At 52.9% G+C, this 14,024-nt stretch overlaps 1 protein-coding gene across 3 annotated transcripts in view; it reads left to right on the top strand.

The window, feature by feature from the left end:
- Nucleotides 1-14,024, top strand: part of LOC140408394 (uncharacterized) — a 219,392-nt gene that overhangs the window by 120,340 nt on the left and 85,028 nt on the right. For all 3 annotated transcript variants that reach the window (XR_011940099.1, XM_072495523.1, XM_072495522.1), the window contains exons 17-18: nt 136-390; nt 13,443-13,866. Coding sequence is in view for 2 of the 3 variants with exons in the window: in XM_072495523.1 (XP_072351624.1) it covers nt 136-390; nt 13,443-13,866 (679 nt within the window). In the remaining variant the exon portion in view is untranslated. The remainder of the gene's footprint in view (nt 1-135; nt 391-13,442; nt 13,867-14,024) is intronic.

The following is a 14,024-nucleotide window of genomic DNA, read 5'->3' as shown; positions in this document are numbered from 1 at the left end:
TGTATTTACACTTCGGATGGAAGTCTGAATAAAATCGATCAGACCAATGCTGAAGGATTGAATCTATTTTGATTAAGGTAGCTACAACCGGTTATTATGAGACATATCATAAAATTTTAGCCTTCTTCCCTTTAGCTGCCTCTTTCTGTCGGAGATGTAATGCATGTCAGCGGGGAGCCAGACAGGCATGGAATGTATGTTGCCGAAGTGAATGGGGAGCTGGGATTAGTTCCAGCCAGGTTTGTGGAAGAGGCAGACAGCATCCACTATCCGCACGCAACCCAGAACAAGCCGACTAACAGTAGCAGCACAAGCAGCCCGGAGAGGATTATAACGTTGTACCAACAACTCCAGCAGACACAGCAGCAGACACACAGCAACAATTACCAGGTCAGTGCGTCTCAAATGGAAAGAATTCTGCAAAAATGCTGAATCGTTCTTGGAGATTGACAATGGATTTGGAATGTGATTTGAACTAAGGAGTGATTCTCTCTCTGTTTGGAAACTCTCTGCACTGTCTTTGGTGCCTTCCCAGGGGTGACCTGACACCACGGAGAGTTTACATGTGATTAAAATTTGTACCAGCGTGAGAAACATTAACATGAAAAACAACAGCTGTTTAATGCTGCTTTAGTGGAAATTCAAAAGACATCCATCATCAGAGGTGCTGCAGCCGTTCTTTGTTCACTCCGTTGCCTGGGCTCAAAATTGTATGTCCCACTTTTTAATTCAAGCAATCTTTGGAAGAACATTATCTCTAGAAAAGATGAGGGGACAGTTTGTGGCAGATTTAGTGGCTAAAGATGGCCCAGACTAAATTTACAGTCAGGCAGTGACTGTAAATAGTAATCATAATGTGATTGCAAATAATCTTTGGCAAATAATAATCATAATGTGATTGTGGTTAAAAGCTGGTAGGGGGTGGTGGAGGAAGAGTAGCAAACCAAGCTTTTGCATTTAAATAACGCTAATTTCAAATGGACGAGGAATAAATTAAACACAATAAATTGGCCTGACCAGTCACAGAACAAAGAACAAAAAACAAAGAAAAGTACAGCACAGGAACAGGCCCTACGGCCCTCCAAGCCAGTGCTGGCCATGCTGCCCGACTAAACTAAAATCTTCTACACTTCCTGGGTCCGTATCCCTCTATTCCCATCCTATTCATGTATCTGTCAAAATGCCCCTTAAACGTCACTATCGTCCCTGCTTCCACCACCTCCTCCGGCAGCAAGTTCCAGGCACCCACTACCCGCTGTGTAAAAAAAACTTGCCTCGTACATGTCCTCTAAACCTTGCCGCTCGCACCTTAAACTATGCCCCCTAGTCATGGTGTTTCGCGACACACAAAACAAGCATGAACTCATAAGAGGTCAAATCTGCGCTTGTACAGTTGAGGAAGCATGGTCAACAAATGAAATAGGACACGGTGGCACAGTGGTTAGCACTGTTGCCTCACGGTTCGATTCTGGCCCCGGATCACTGTCCACGTGGAGTTTGCAGATTCGCCCCGTGTCTGTGTGGGTCTAATCCCCACAACCCAAAGATGTGCCGGATAGGTGGATTGGCCATGCTAAATTTCCCCTTAATTGGACATTTTTTTAAAAAAATGAAGTAGAGACAGCATTGTTATGTTCTTGTACAGAGACAATTACTGAGTCGGCGAACATCTAATTCAAGACTAGTTGATTTTATTATAGTATAATTATCTGTGGGGGGGAAACCAATGCTATAAAACTGGAACCTAATACAAACACGACTGACCACAATGATTTCTCCTCAAGATTCTCTGAGCTAAGCTTCTAACACTATCTCTGTTCTGTTCATAAGATATCCTCTGCCTCCATAATAGCACCTGTGCCTATCCATGTTTCAGTTTGTCTGCGACTGAAGCCCTCAACTATGTTTTTGTTACCCCCATAATAGAAGATTCCTTTGTTTTCCTGACCAGCCTTTCATCTCCTACCGTCCAGAAACTTGATCCCAAACTAATTCTCTGCCATTGTCACCCTGAATCGGATCAAGCCCCGGTCTTCGATCACCCTTGTGCGGGATGACCTGCATTGACTGCCGGCCCTCTAAAGCCGCAATTGTAAAGTCCACAACATCGAGTGCAAACCTCTCGAGGTCTCACCCATTCCGATTCATATAACCTCCTCCAGTCTGACAACCTTTGGCGAATCTGCGTTCTTCCATTTCTGTCCTCTGTCCATCCCCAACTTTCTTTACCACACTTTTGATGCCGTGTCTTCTGTTCAGGCCCAAAGTTGTGAACTTTCCTCCCTAAATACCCCTCCCATTTCTCTTCTTTAAAGTTTAATATTTGACCAAGCTGTTGGCTGACTGCCTTAATGCTTCATTTTTTAGCTTGGTTGCAGTTTTTTTTGTCTCATTGTGCTCAAGTGAACATTTTATTACAGTAAAAGCATTATATAAATGCAAGTTGTTGCTGTTTGTATTTGTATTCGCGGTAGAGGATGTTGACAAAATATCACGTATGCCGAAACCAAAAAATAAATCAAGTAGAAAAATTGATTGATTGAATGTAATACATCTGAAAAAATGGTAATGGAGAAAATAATGGGACTTAACACACACTCCAGCATCCACGGTTTATTTCAGGGCATCAAAAGAAATAGCTGGGGAAAAGGCAGATGCATTGGTTATAATTTTCTGAAGGTCTCTAGATTAGATTTTGATTTTAAAACTTGTAAAGGCCACTGAATTTCTTAAGACTGAATGGAGGGAGAGACTATGGGCTGGATTTTGGCTACCAAGGTGGGGAGTTTGAGTTGGAAATATCCAGACTTGTTGGAGGTGCCTCAGTAAAAAGATATCTGAATTGTGGTGTTTGTTCTCAGGCGGGGCAGGCTTGGGATGAAGTCAGGCCCACTGAACACATAATCAGATTGTGAAGTTTGTGTCTAAAGTTTGTACTTTATCAAAGGACGTTTTAGTTAAAAAGAAGTGCAATATAAAATCCTGCCAGTAGGGTGTGCTGCAGGTGGCGTCCCAGATGTATTTCTATTTTATGTAGAAAATAAAAGGGGCGTACCTGTTTTGGCAGGCAGTTCAGTTAAAAAGCAGAGATGTGTCTTTGTGCTTGTATTCTTAATTGTTTGGAAATTACAAAATATTTCACAGATGCCAAGAGGAAATGGGACTGGATGAGTGCTGAAGCGGATTGGTTAGAAGGCCTGCTTCATTTTTCTGAGACTTGGTTCCCCCTTCCCCTCCATCCCCTTACCCACTCTATGGTCCCAATGCCAACTCATGGTCACATATACGCCCATGTTAACCAAATATCCACCATAGGCAGACTTCAGGGGCCATCTGGAGATTAAAAATAACTTCTAAAAATCAAATACAACTCTCACAGTACAGACTTCACACTAAGAAAATCTCCCATTCATCAAAGCTTCAAAGCTTTTGACTGTCCTTGAGTGGTTCATCTCATCTTCTGCTCATATCTTTAAGTCTTTAATAGCCTCTTTAAGCTGCCAATGAAACTGTGAAATCAGAGCACCCTGCTGAGATATGTGTAGCTCTTGAAACCTAGCCAATTCATAATGAATGACCCTTACTGCAATGTCAACAATAATTCTTTTGAAATTGCTTGAAGACATGCTAGACCAGCTGGTCCGTCAACCAAAGCAGTCTAGCAGAGCTTTCTTAAGAACAAAATCACTGACAACTGCAGCCATTTTTCTCCAGTTTTAGAAGTGGAGAATATTGAAAACCTAAGATCATGACAGTCAAACAAACCATGGGGTGGATTCTCCGTTCCTGTGGCTAGGAGCCGGCTCGAACGGAGAATCTGCGAGAGGTTTACGTTAAAAAAAATCAGCGCTAATCCCTCACCGATTCTGGTACCGGTGAGGGGCTAGCACCGGCACTGACTAGAACTCCCGCCTCCCGCGCCGAAAACAGCCGGAGAATGGCCGGGTCCCGGGCCGCGCATGCGCACAGCTGATGATCTGCAGTGGTCATGCCGTACAACATGGCACCGGCCATGCGCGGACCCAACATGCCATCCGTGACCCCACAGCCCACCACCTGGCGACCCCCCCACCAGTCCCCCAGACCTCACAGAAGCCCCCCCCCCCCGGTCAGTGTGGCGGCGCTGGACATAGTACGCAGCAGCCACGCCGGGTTCACGATTTGTGTGATCATACGTGGGCCGCGCTGTCGGGAACTCGACCAATCATGAGTGCGCGGACCGAAGAGGCGGCAACAGCATTGCGTCTGCGCGCGGTGAGTCACCACCGCAAGGCCGACATGTTGGCATGCTTCATACCCCTTGCCCAACCAGGTCAAACAGGCTACATGGTGGCCTCGGTTGGCACTGCGGGCACTGCACCCACGCGTTCCTCCCCCCCGCCCCCATCTCCTCAGGCCTGGCCCAGTTGTTGCCCGGCACCGTGGGGACTCTGGCCCGGGTCCCCATCCCTGGTGCCAGGAGCACCATCAGCTGGCACTGCCCATGTCGGTGCCCCCATAGGGGCTACAGTGGGCGTTGCCCTGGCTGGGCCGCCTGATGCCCACCAGCGGGTGGCGGCCAGGTGATGGAGGTTTGGCGGACGGTGGGGCGTGATGTGGGAGGGTGGGGGCACCCAGACGGCCAATGTCACTCTGCAGAACCAGGGGTCAAGGTGGGTGGTCAGTGGGTGCAGCAAGATGGCTGCCTTTCAGGCCACTGGAATGGTGATCCTTGCCTGGACATGCCCCTATCCACTGGGGGGGGGGAGGGGTGCCCCCGGCCTCTTGGCCCATTCCCCCATCACCCACCCCTCCCTCCCCGACACTGGCAGGCAACCCCCTCCACCCCAGCCAGCCTGGCTAGTATCCGGCCTGGTAGCCCACAGTTGCGCCTCTCCATGTCCTACTTCCTCTCTCTCCCTCATCAGCCACGATGCCGGTTTCAAGATTTTTAAAAGCACAAGTGAACCTCACCGTCGGGAACTCAGCCCATCGGAGCCGGATAATTGCGGAGGGCCCAGAGAATACCAGGTCAGGCCCACTAACGATATGCAAACGGTGTTTTCTATACATGCGTTCTGGTCCATATTGACGCTGCTGTTGAGATGATGGAGAAATGCAATTTGGCGTCAAATCGATCTCCACCGCGATTTTGGCATCTGAACCTATACTCCGGCCAATCTCGCTTCCCGATTTCGGCATCAGCCAATGGAGAATCCTGCCCATAGTCTTCCAAATGGAGAATCCAGCGCTAAATGACAGTGAGTTTCTGGTGCAAGAGCAAAAGTGGTGACAATCAGATGAGTAAAGAAGCAAACAATTTATCTGGAAGGGAAAGACAGAAAATTGCTGGAAATACTCAGCAGGTCAGGCAGCACCTGCAGAGAGGAAAGTAGAATTAAGGGGCTGGATTCTCCGCCTCCCGATGCTGAAATCGCGTTCGGCGATGAGGTGGAAAATCCATTTTGGCGGCAAAATCGGGAGCGGCACCGGTTTTTAAATTCTCCGCCCCCCCCATAAAGAATTGCCATACTTGCGGAGTACGCCACGCCGAGTATCCACCGCCTCAGGCCGTAGCCTGAGGCCTGCCCCGCGATGCTCCGTCCCCGACCAGCTGAATTCCCGACGGCGTGGGATCACATGGTTCCCAGCCATACGGAACCTCACAAGGCAGCTGCAGACTCAGTCCGGGGCCGCCACAGTCAGGGGAGGGCCGATCGGCGGGCAGGGGGGGCTTTATTCGGGGCTGGGGGCAATGTGGGCGGGCGATCCGGGGTGCGCGAGTGGCCAATGCGGGGCACTGCTTTGCCGGTCCAGGTCCGCGGGCTGAGCCGCCATGGAGCAAGGCGTGACCCCTGCAGGCCGCCACCGTGCGCATGCGTGACCTCTGACCCGGAAGTGCTGGCAGCCGTATTGGCAGCTAGAGCTGGCGTAAAAGACCACAGTTTTCACAACGGCATGAGGACTTATTCTCCAAAACGGAGAATCCACCCAAGATTTCAGTGTGGTAGTATGTATTGGGGGTCATGTGGGACTGGAAGCCCTAATGTCATTGGCTGACAGATCCCGGGTCCTGGTTGGCCGTTGACCTCATACTCCGCCCTGAAGGCGAAGTATAAGAAGCCGGTGCCTTCCCCCGCATGCCAGTTTACTATCGGGCTGCTGGGGAACAGACACGCTTAATAAAGCCTCATCGACTTCACTCTGTTTGTCTCACGGAGTCTTTGTGCGCCACAATTTATTAAGCGTGCCTAAAAAGGACTATGGAGCTCAGGATCATTCCAGAATGCCTGAGGATCAGCCCCCACGCAGTGAATGCAGCAGCAGCCTTCAAACACTGGCAGACTTGCTTTGAGGCCTACATCACATCGACCACAGGCCGAGTCTCAGATGAACAAAAACTGCAGGTCCTGCACTCGAGGGTGAGCACGGAGATTTTCACCCTCATTGAAGACACCCGCGATTTCCAGACGGCGTTCGCAGCACTGAGAAGTCTCTACGTTCGCCCAGTTAACCAAATCTACGCTCGCTACCAGCTCGCGACGAGACGGCAAGCTCCCGGAGAATCGATGGACGAGTTCTACGCCGCGCTGCTGATTTTGGGACGAGCCTGCAGCTGCCCGTCTGTGAACGCGAACGAACACACGGACATGTTAATGCGCGATGCTTTTGTTGCAGGTATACAATCCTCCCAAATCCGCCAAAGACTTCTAGAAAAAGAGTCACTAGGACTCTCAGAGGCACGGGCCCTGGCAGCCTCGCTGGACGTAGCCGCGCGTAATACCCGCGCCTACGGCCCCGACCGCGCGGCAGGCCATTGGGCCCCGTACGTACCCGCCGCGGCAAACCCCCTACCCCCCCCCCCCGGACACCCCACAGGCTTGCGCAGTCCAAACGCCGAGTCGCACCGGGGGCGCCCGCTGTTATTTCTGCGGCCAGGCGAAGCACCCCCGACAACGCTGTCCGGCCCGCGCAGCCATCTGCAAAAGCTGCGGGAAAAAGGGCCACTATGCGGTGGTGTGCCGGTCCCGCGTGGTCGCCGCCGTCCCGGGAGAACAGGGAGCCCTACAGGCAGTCTATGCCTCCCAACCCCCCCAGCACGCCATGTGCGACCCCCAGGCGCCGCCATTTTGGGTCCCGACCACCGCGGCCCCGGGAGAACTGGGAGCCCTGCACGCCGCCTACGCTCCCCAACCCCCCTCCCCGCAGCCCATGTATGACCCGCCGCCGGCGCTCCCGATTTGGGTGCCAGCCAACACTCTCCACGGAGAGGAAGGGGTTTTCCGTATCCCGAACGCCACCCTCACCCCCGTCCCGCGCCCCACGCCTGACCCGCCGGCGCCACCTACCTTGACCCCGACCACCGCTGTCCCCGGTGAGGGAGCTCCGCGCGGTGCCAGCGCTCGCGGCCCCACGACTGACCCGCCTGACCCGCCGACCTGGGCCCTCGCCCCCGTCCCGCGCCCCCCGCCGGAGCCGCCGACCTGGGCCCTCGCCCCCGTCCCGCGCCCCCCGCCGGAGCCGCCGACCTGGGCCCTCGCCCCCGTCCCGCGCCCCACGCCTGACCCGCCGGAGCCGCCGACCTGGGCCCTCGCCCCCGTCCCGCGCCCCACGCCTGACCCGCCGACCTGGTCCCTCACCCCCGTCCCGCGCCCCACGCCTGACCCGCCGGCAATACAACTCACCTGGACCCCGACCTCCGTCCCCGGCGAGGGACCTCCTCACTGTCCCAGCGCTCGCACTGACCTGCCGGTCCCCAGCGAGGGAGCTCCGCGCGGTCCTAGCGCCCGCGGCCCTGGAGCTCGCACCAAAGGAACTCCGCGCGGTCCTAGCGCCCGCGGCCCGGTTTCTCCGCGCGGTCCTAGCGCCCCCCAGACCCCCCAGCACTCAATGTGCGACCCGCAGACGCCGCCATTTTGGGTCCCGACCACCACGAGGGGAGGAGGGGCCCCGCCATCTTGGACCGCCCCCGACCTGTACGACGCATGGGGGCGGCCATTTTGCCCACCCCCGACGCCATCTTGTGACCCCTCATCTACGGGCGAGGTATGGGGGCGGCCATTTTATCCATCCCCGACGTCCTCTTGGACGGCAACAACGGACCCCACCCCACTACTACAACCACGGCTCGCTTCGGTTACGCTCGATCAGGCTCGGCCCCGGACTCTCCAGACGACGACGACAACGGTCCTAATTAACGGCCACGAGACGCCATGCCTAGTCGACTCCGGGAGCACGGAAAGTTTTATACATCCCGACACGGTAAGACGCTGTTCCTTAACTACCTACCCCAGCGCACAAAAGATTTGCCTAGCCGCAGGATCCCACTCCGTACAGATCCAGGGATTCTGCATAGTTACCCTAACGGTACAGGGGAGGGAATTCAAAAACTACAAACTTAACGTCCTTCCCCAACTCTGTGCCCCCACCTTGCTGGGCTTAGATTTTCAATGTAACCTACAGAGCCTTACGTTTAAATTCGGCGGCCCCATACCCCCACTCACTATCTGCGGCCTCGCCACCCTCAAGGTGCAACCCCCGTCCTTGTTTGCGAACCTCACCCCGGATTGCAAACCCGTCGCCACTAGGAGCAGACGGTACAGCGCCCAGGACCGGACCTTCATTCGCTCCGAAGTCCAGCGGCTACTAAAGGAGGGCATAATCCAGGCCAGCAATAGTCCCTGGAGAGCGCAGGTGGTAGTAGTGAAGACAGGGGAGAAACAAAGGATGGTCATTGACTATAGCCAGACCATCAACAGGTACACACAACTAGACGCGTACCCTCTCCCCCGCATATCCGACATGGTCAATCGGATTGCCCAGTATAAAGTCTTCTCCACCGTGGACCTCAAGTCCGCCTACCATCAGCTCCCCATCCGCCCAAGTGACCGCAAGTACACAGCCTTCGAGGCAGACGGGCGATTATACCACTTCCTAAGGGTCCCTTTTGGCGTCACAAACGGCGTCTCGGTCTTCCAACGGGAAATGGACCGAATGGTTGATCAACACGGGTTACGGGCCACGTTCCCGTACCTCGACAATGTAACCATCTGCGGCCACGATCAGCAGGACCACGACGCCAACCTCCAAAAATTTCTCCAGACTGCCAAAGCCTTGAACCTCACGTACAATGAGGACAAGTGCGTTTTTAGCACCGATCGGCTAGCCATTCTGGGCTACATAGTGCGCAATGGGATAATAGGCCCCGACCCCGAACGTATGCGCGCACTCATGGAATTTCCCCTCCCGCACTGCCCAAAAGCCCTGAAACGCTGCTTGGGGTTCTTTTCATACTACGCCCAGTGGGTCCCCCAGTACGCAGACAAGGCCCGCCCCCTAATACAGACCACGGCTTTCCCGCTGTCGACAGAGGCTTGCCAGGCTTTCAGCCGCATCAAAGCGGACATCGCAAAGGCCACGATGCGCGCCATCGACGAGTCCCTCCCCTTCCAGGTCGAGAGCGACGCCTCTGACGTAGCTCTCGCGGCTACCCTTAACCAAGCGGGCAGACCCGTGGCCTTTTTCTCCCGAACCCTCCACGCCTCAGAAATCCGCCACTCCTCAGTGGAAAAGGAAGCCCAAGCCATAGTGGAGGCTGTGCGACATTGGAGGCATTACCTGGCCGGCAGGAGATTCACTCTCCTCACTGACCAACGGTCGGTTGCCTTCATGTTCGATAATGCACAGCAGGGCAAGATCAAGAACGACAAGATCTTGCGGTGGAGGATCGAACTCTCCACCTTCAACTATGAGATCTTGTACCGGCCCGGAAAGCTGAACGAGCCGTCTGATGCCCTATCCCGCGGGACATGTGCCAACGCACAAATTGACCGCCTCCAAGCCCTCCACGAGGACCTCTGCCACCCGGGGGTCACTCGGTTTTACCACTTCATCAAGTCCCGCAATCTCCCCTACTCCTTAGAGGAGGTCCGTACAGTCACAAGAGACTGCCACATCTGCGCAGAATGCAAACCGCATTTTTTCAGGCCAGATGGAGCGCACCTGATTAAGGCTTCTCGTCCCTTTGAACGCCTCAGTCTCGATTTCAAAGGGCCCCTCCCCTCCACCGACCGCAACGCGTATTTCCTTAATGTAGTGGACGAATACTCCCGCTTCCCTTTTGCCATTCCCTGCTCCGACATGACCGCGGCCACAGTCATTAAAGCCCTGAACAGCATATTCACACTGTTCGGTTACCCCGCATACGTCCACAGCGACAGGGGGTCCTCTTTCATGAGTGACGAGCTGCGCCAGTTCCTGCTCAGCAAGGGTATAGCTTCAAGCAGGACGACCAGCTACAACCCCCGGGGGAACGGGCAAGTAGAAAGGGAGAACGGCACGGTCTGGAAGGCCGTCCTACTGGCTCTACGGTCCAGGGATCTCCCAGTTTCACGGTGGCAGGAGGTCCTCCCGGACGCTCTCCATTCCATCCGGTCGTTATTATGTACGAGCACTAATCAAACGCCTCACGAGCGTCTCCTTGTCTTCCCGAGGAGGTCCTCCTCTGGAACGTCGCTGCCGACCTGGCTGGCGGCCCCAGGACCCATCCTGCTCCGAAAGCACGTGCGGGCACATAAGGCGGACCCGTTGGTCGAAAGGGTTCACCTCCTCCACGCAAACCCCCAGTACGCCTACGTGGAGTACCCCGACGGCCGACAGGACACGGTCTCCCTGCGGGATCTGGCGCCCGCCGGCACCACGCACACCCCCCCGGCACCATCAACCCAACCGCCCCCCTTCCTGCCACCGCCGCACCCCGCGACCGCCCCCTTCCCAGGAGGATCAGCCCCCCTCCCCTTTGCACCGACAGCTAAAACCGTGCGGTTCCCGGAGGCGACAACGCTGGTACAAGCACCACCACCACCGCCGGGGCCGAGGCGATCGACACGGACGACCAGACCGCCCGACCGACTCGTGGCGTCGATGTAAAACAAAGATGGACTGTCCAATGAACATTTTGTTTTCATATATCCTCTGTAAATAGTTGTAACAGGACGATACTGTCCAATACGGTCCTACCATGTAACTGTTCTCTCCTCCCAGGACCAGTACTGTAAACCCTTACCACCATACGAAGCATCACCCCGCCGGGTTCATTTTTGACAAGGGGTGAATGTGGTAGTATGTATTGGGGGTCATGTGGGACTGGAAGCCCTAATGTCATTGGCTGACAGATCCCGGGTCCTGGTTGGCCGTTGACCTCATACTCCGCCCTGAAGGCGAAGTATAAGAAGCCGGTGCCTTCCCCCGCATGCCAGTTTACTATCGGGCTGCTGGGGAACAGACACGCTTAATAAAGCCTCATCGACTTCACTCTGTTTGTCTCACGGAGTCTTTGTGCGCCACATTCAGCTCTGTGACTTTTTATCAGAACATGTGTGGAAGAGGTGTGAATGCCAGAATAATGAACAGCTGCCATCTAAAAGCAAAAATAAGAGTGAGACGAGAGCAAAACCAATATCTGCACAAATAAACACATTAGGGTCATGTGGTGTTGGGAGTTCTGACACACAGATGAGCCAACACGGTTGTATATGGTACAACGCTATTTTATTTAAACTTTCTATGTACAGTTTTGTCTTGATACTCTGCACGTGGGGATTCCCTGTTTGTGATCTTGTAACAGGTCTTGTCCGTGTCTTTGTCCCCAGACCTACTGAACACCAGGTGTCGTGCTCGTGCTTTTTATGTGGTTGGTGTTCTTGTGTGTGATTGGTTGTGGTGTTGTGTGCTCTGATTTGCCTGTTGGTGTGTCCATCATGATGTGTGTGTTTGAATATCATGACAGGTCAGAGATCGTGGTCTGAGGTTGTTGAACTCAACGTTGAGTCCAGTAGACTATGAAGTATCTGACTGAAAGATGAGTGGGGGAATTTTTGACGTTTCTTGCTCATGGAGTTTTCTAGTCCCACCGTGGGGGGGGTGGATTTAATGGGAAATCCCATTAAAAGTCCAATCGTGGGCTGCCTCCTGCCATTGAGAAACATGCCGCAGGGCGGGGGGGGGGGGGCCTGGAAAATCCCCCGAAGTATTCTTCTTTGAGCTTCATTGATGCAATTAATTCCAAAATACACACGAGTAGAATTAAATAAGAGGATCTGTGAAAGCTAACATCAACTTACATTTATATAGTGATCCTCACATGGAGGATAAAAGCTGGGAATATTTTATAGTAAGGTGGAAACAAGCACTGACCCATATTTATAACACAACACTTGACTTCTCAAATTCTCTTATTACTAACTTCCCTGCCACCATAAACTGGAACTTACCGAGAACAATGAAAATTGCGTCCTCTCGGTCCCCTGCCAGCCATCATTATCCTTGCTCGCGATTTTAATAATCAAATCATTGCCCTCATGTTTCAATTAGACTATGGACTTTGGAGAAGTTTTGATGTTACAAACAGCAGAGAGGTCAAGGAAGATGAGCAGAGAAAGTAGGCCACAGTTACAATCATGCCTCATATTGTTTGCAACTTTGGCCACAGACATCCTGGCACCATGGATAGAATGGGATGTATTGAACGTGGAGTTTTGGAAGTGGTAAGATAAGAGTTTACATGGGAGATGTCAAATTCATTTCAGAGCTTTCCAGAGAAAGAAAAGCTTACAATAAGGCAACAAAAGAAAATCACATTTTTCCCAAGGAACGTAATTGTAACGATAGTTTTGAAGCGGATAATAAGGTTTGGGACTGGTTTGATAATATTAGTTAACATGGGGTTGAAAGAAGGCAGGCTGACACACTGAAGGCAACGGTGTGTGTGTGTGTCCCTGATGAGCCCCGATGCCAGTGATGGCGGTTGGGTGGGGGGCATCGAAGCCGCGATGCCGGCAGTGGGGGGGGGGGGAGTGGCACAGGAGCCCCAGTGACGGAAATGGGGGAAACGGGGGGGGGGGGGGGGCACTGAAACCTTGAGGTAGTTTATGGTGGGGGTTGGGAGTTGTGGCACTGAAGCCCCGATGCCAGGGGGGGGGGGGGGGGGGGGGGGGGGGAGGCGGGGGGGGGGGGGAGGGGGGGGGTCACAGAAGCCCTATGCCAGCAATGGTGGTGGGAGACTGGAGTCCCAATACAACCTGATGCCGGCGATGGGTGGGTGGGGTGGGAAGCCTTTACTGTCACTTTGAGATCAGGGCACCCTATAAAAATGCCTCCCTGACCTTTGTGAAGCCGGGCTTGCTAATGTGTTTAGGCCCTGTCCCTCTTAGTGCCAATGCAAAACTCGCCCCTTCCAAAGGAAATTCTGAATGTGGATGGATTGCAATCTGGATCGCGCCAACCCACCCGACGGGAATTGTACTGCATTTTCCACTTCACTTCCGAGAAATTATTCGGGAGAATTGCGCCCATAATATCAAGCTCTAACCCAATGTTTGTTTGCTGGAAACTTTAGGAGGTTTTATGGTAGATTATTTAATGTATGATTGAAGATTGATACTTGAATAATTTTGTCCCTGTAGGTAGCACCGTCAGTGACAAATTCCGATGCAGGTCAAAGTTTGCTCTCCACTCCTTGTGCAAGCCACAAAGATGCATCTCAGTTTTTTCTATCAAGGTCACATGATGAACTGGGAAACTCAGACTCTGAGGCATGTGGACATACAGCAGGAGAGGAGCAGGAGGATGGACTTCTCTCTAAATATATTCAGCAATCTTACTGTATCCCAGAGGACTGCTGTGAGATCCCATACGGCCAGGCATGCAACAGCAGGGGTGATCCAAAAAGCTTCTTGAGCTCTGGCAAAAGTACAAGCAGCACACTTCTAGAAATGGCAGCAAGAAGCAATTTATCTGAGAGACTGGCTTCAAATCTTAAAGGGCACAGCATTAAACACAGAGCAGCGGATGAGATACACGGCGGGAGAGTGTCAAAGATGGCACAAGGTAACAAATCAATTACAATCTGTTTAAAATATTTATTACCTCCAAGATTTTAGTAAATACATTCCTTCTTCCAGTGTAATTGTGTTTTTTGATAAATCCCTTGATAAGTTATCACTCTTTCCCAAAAGAATATTCACCCAGCATCTCCATGACTAGAT

This window comes from Scyliorhinus torazame, chromosome 3 (genome assembly GCF_047496885.1).
Source record: "Scyliorhinus torazame isolate Kashiwa2021f chromosome 3, sScyTor2.1, whole genome shotgun sequence".
Lineage (NCBI taxonomy): Eukaryota > Metazoa > Chordata > Chondrichthyes > Carcharhiniformes > Scyliorhinidae > Scyliorhinus > Scyliorhinus torazame.
This window is presented reverse-complemented; position numbering and strand designations above follow the sequence as displayed.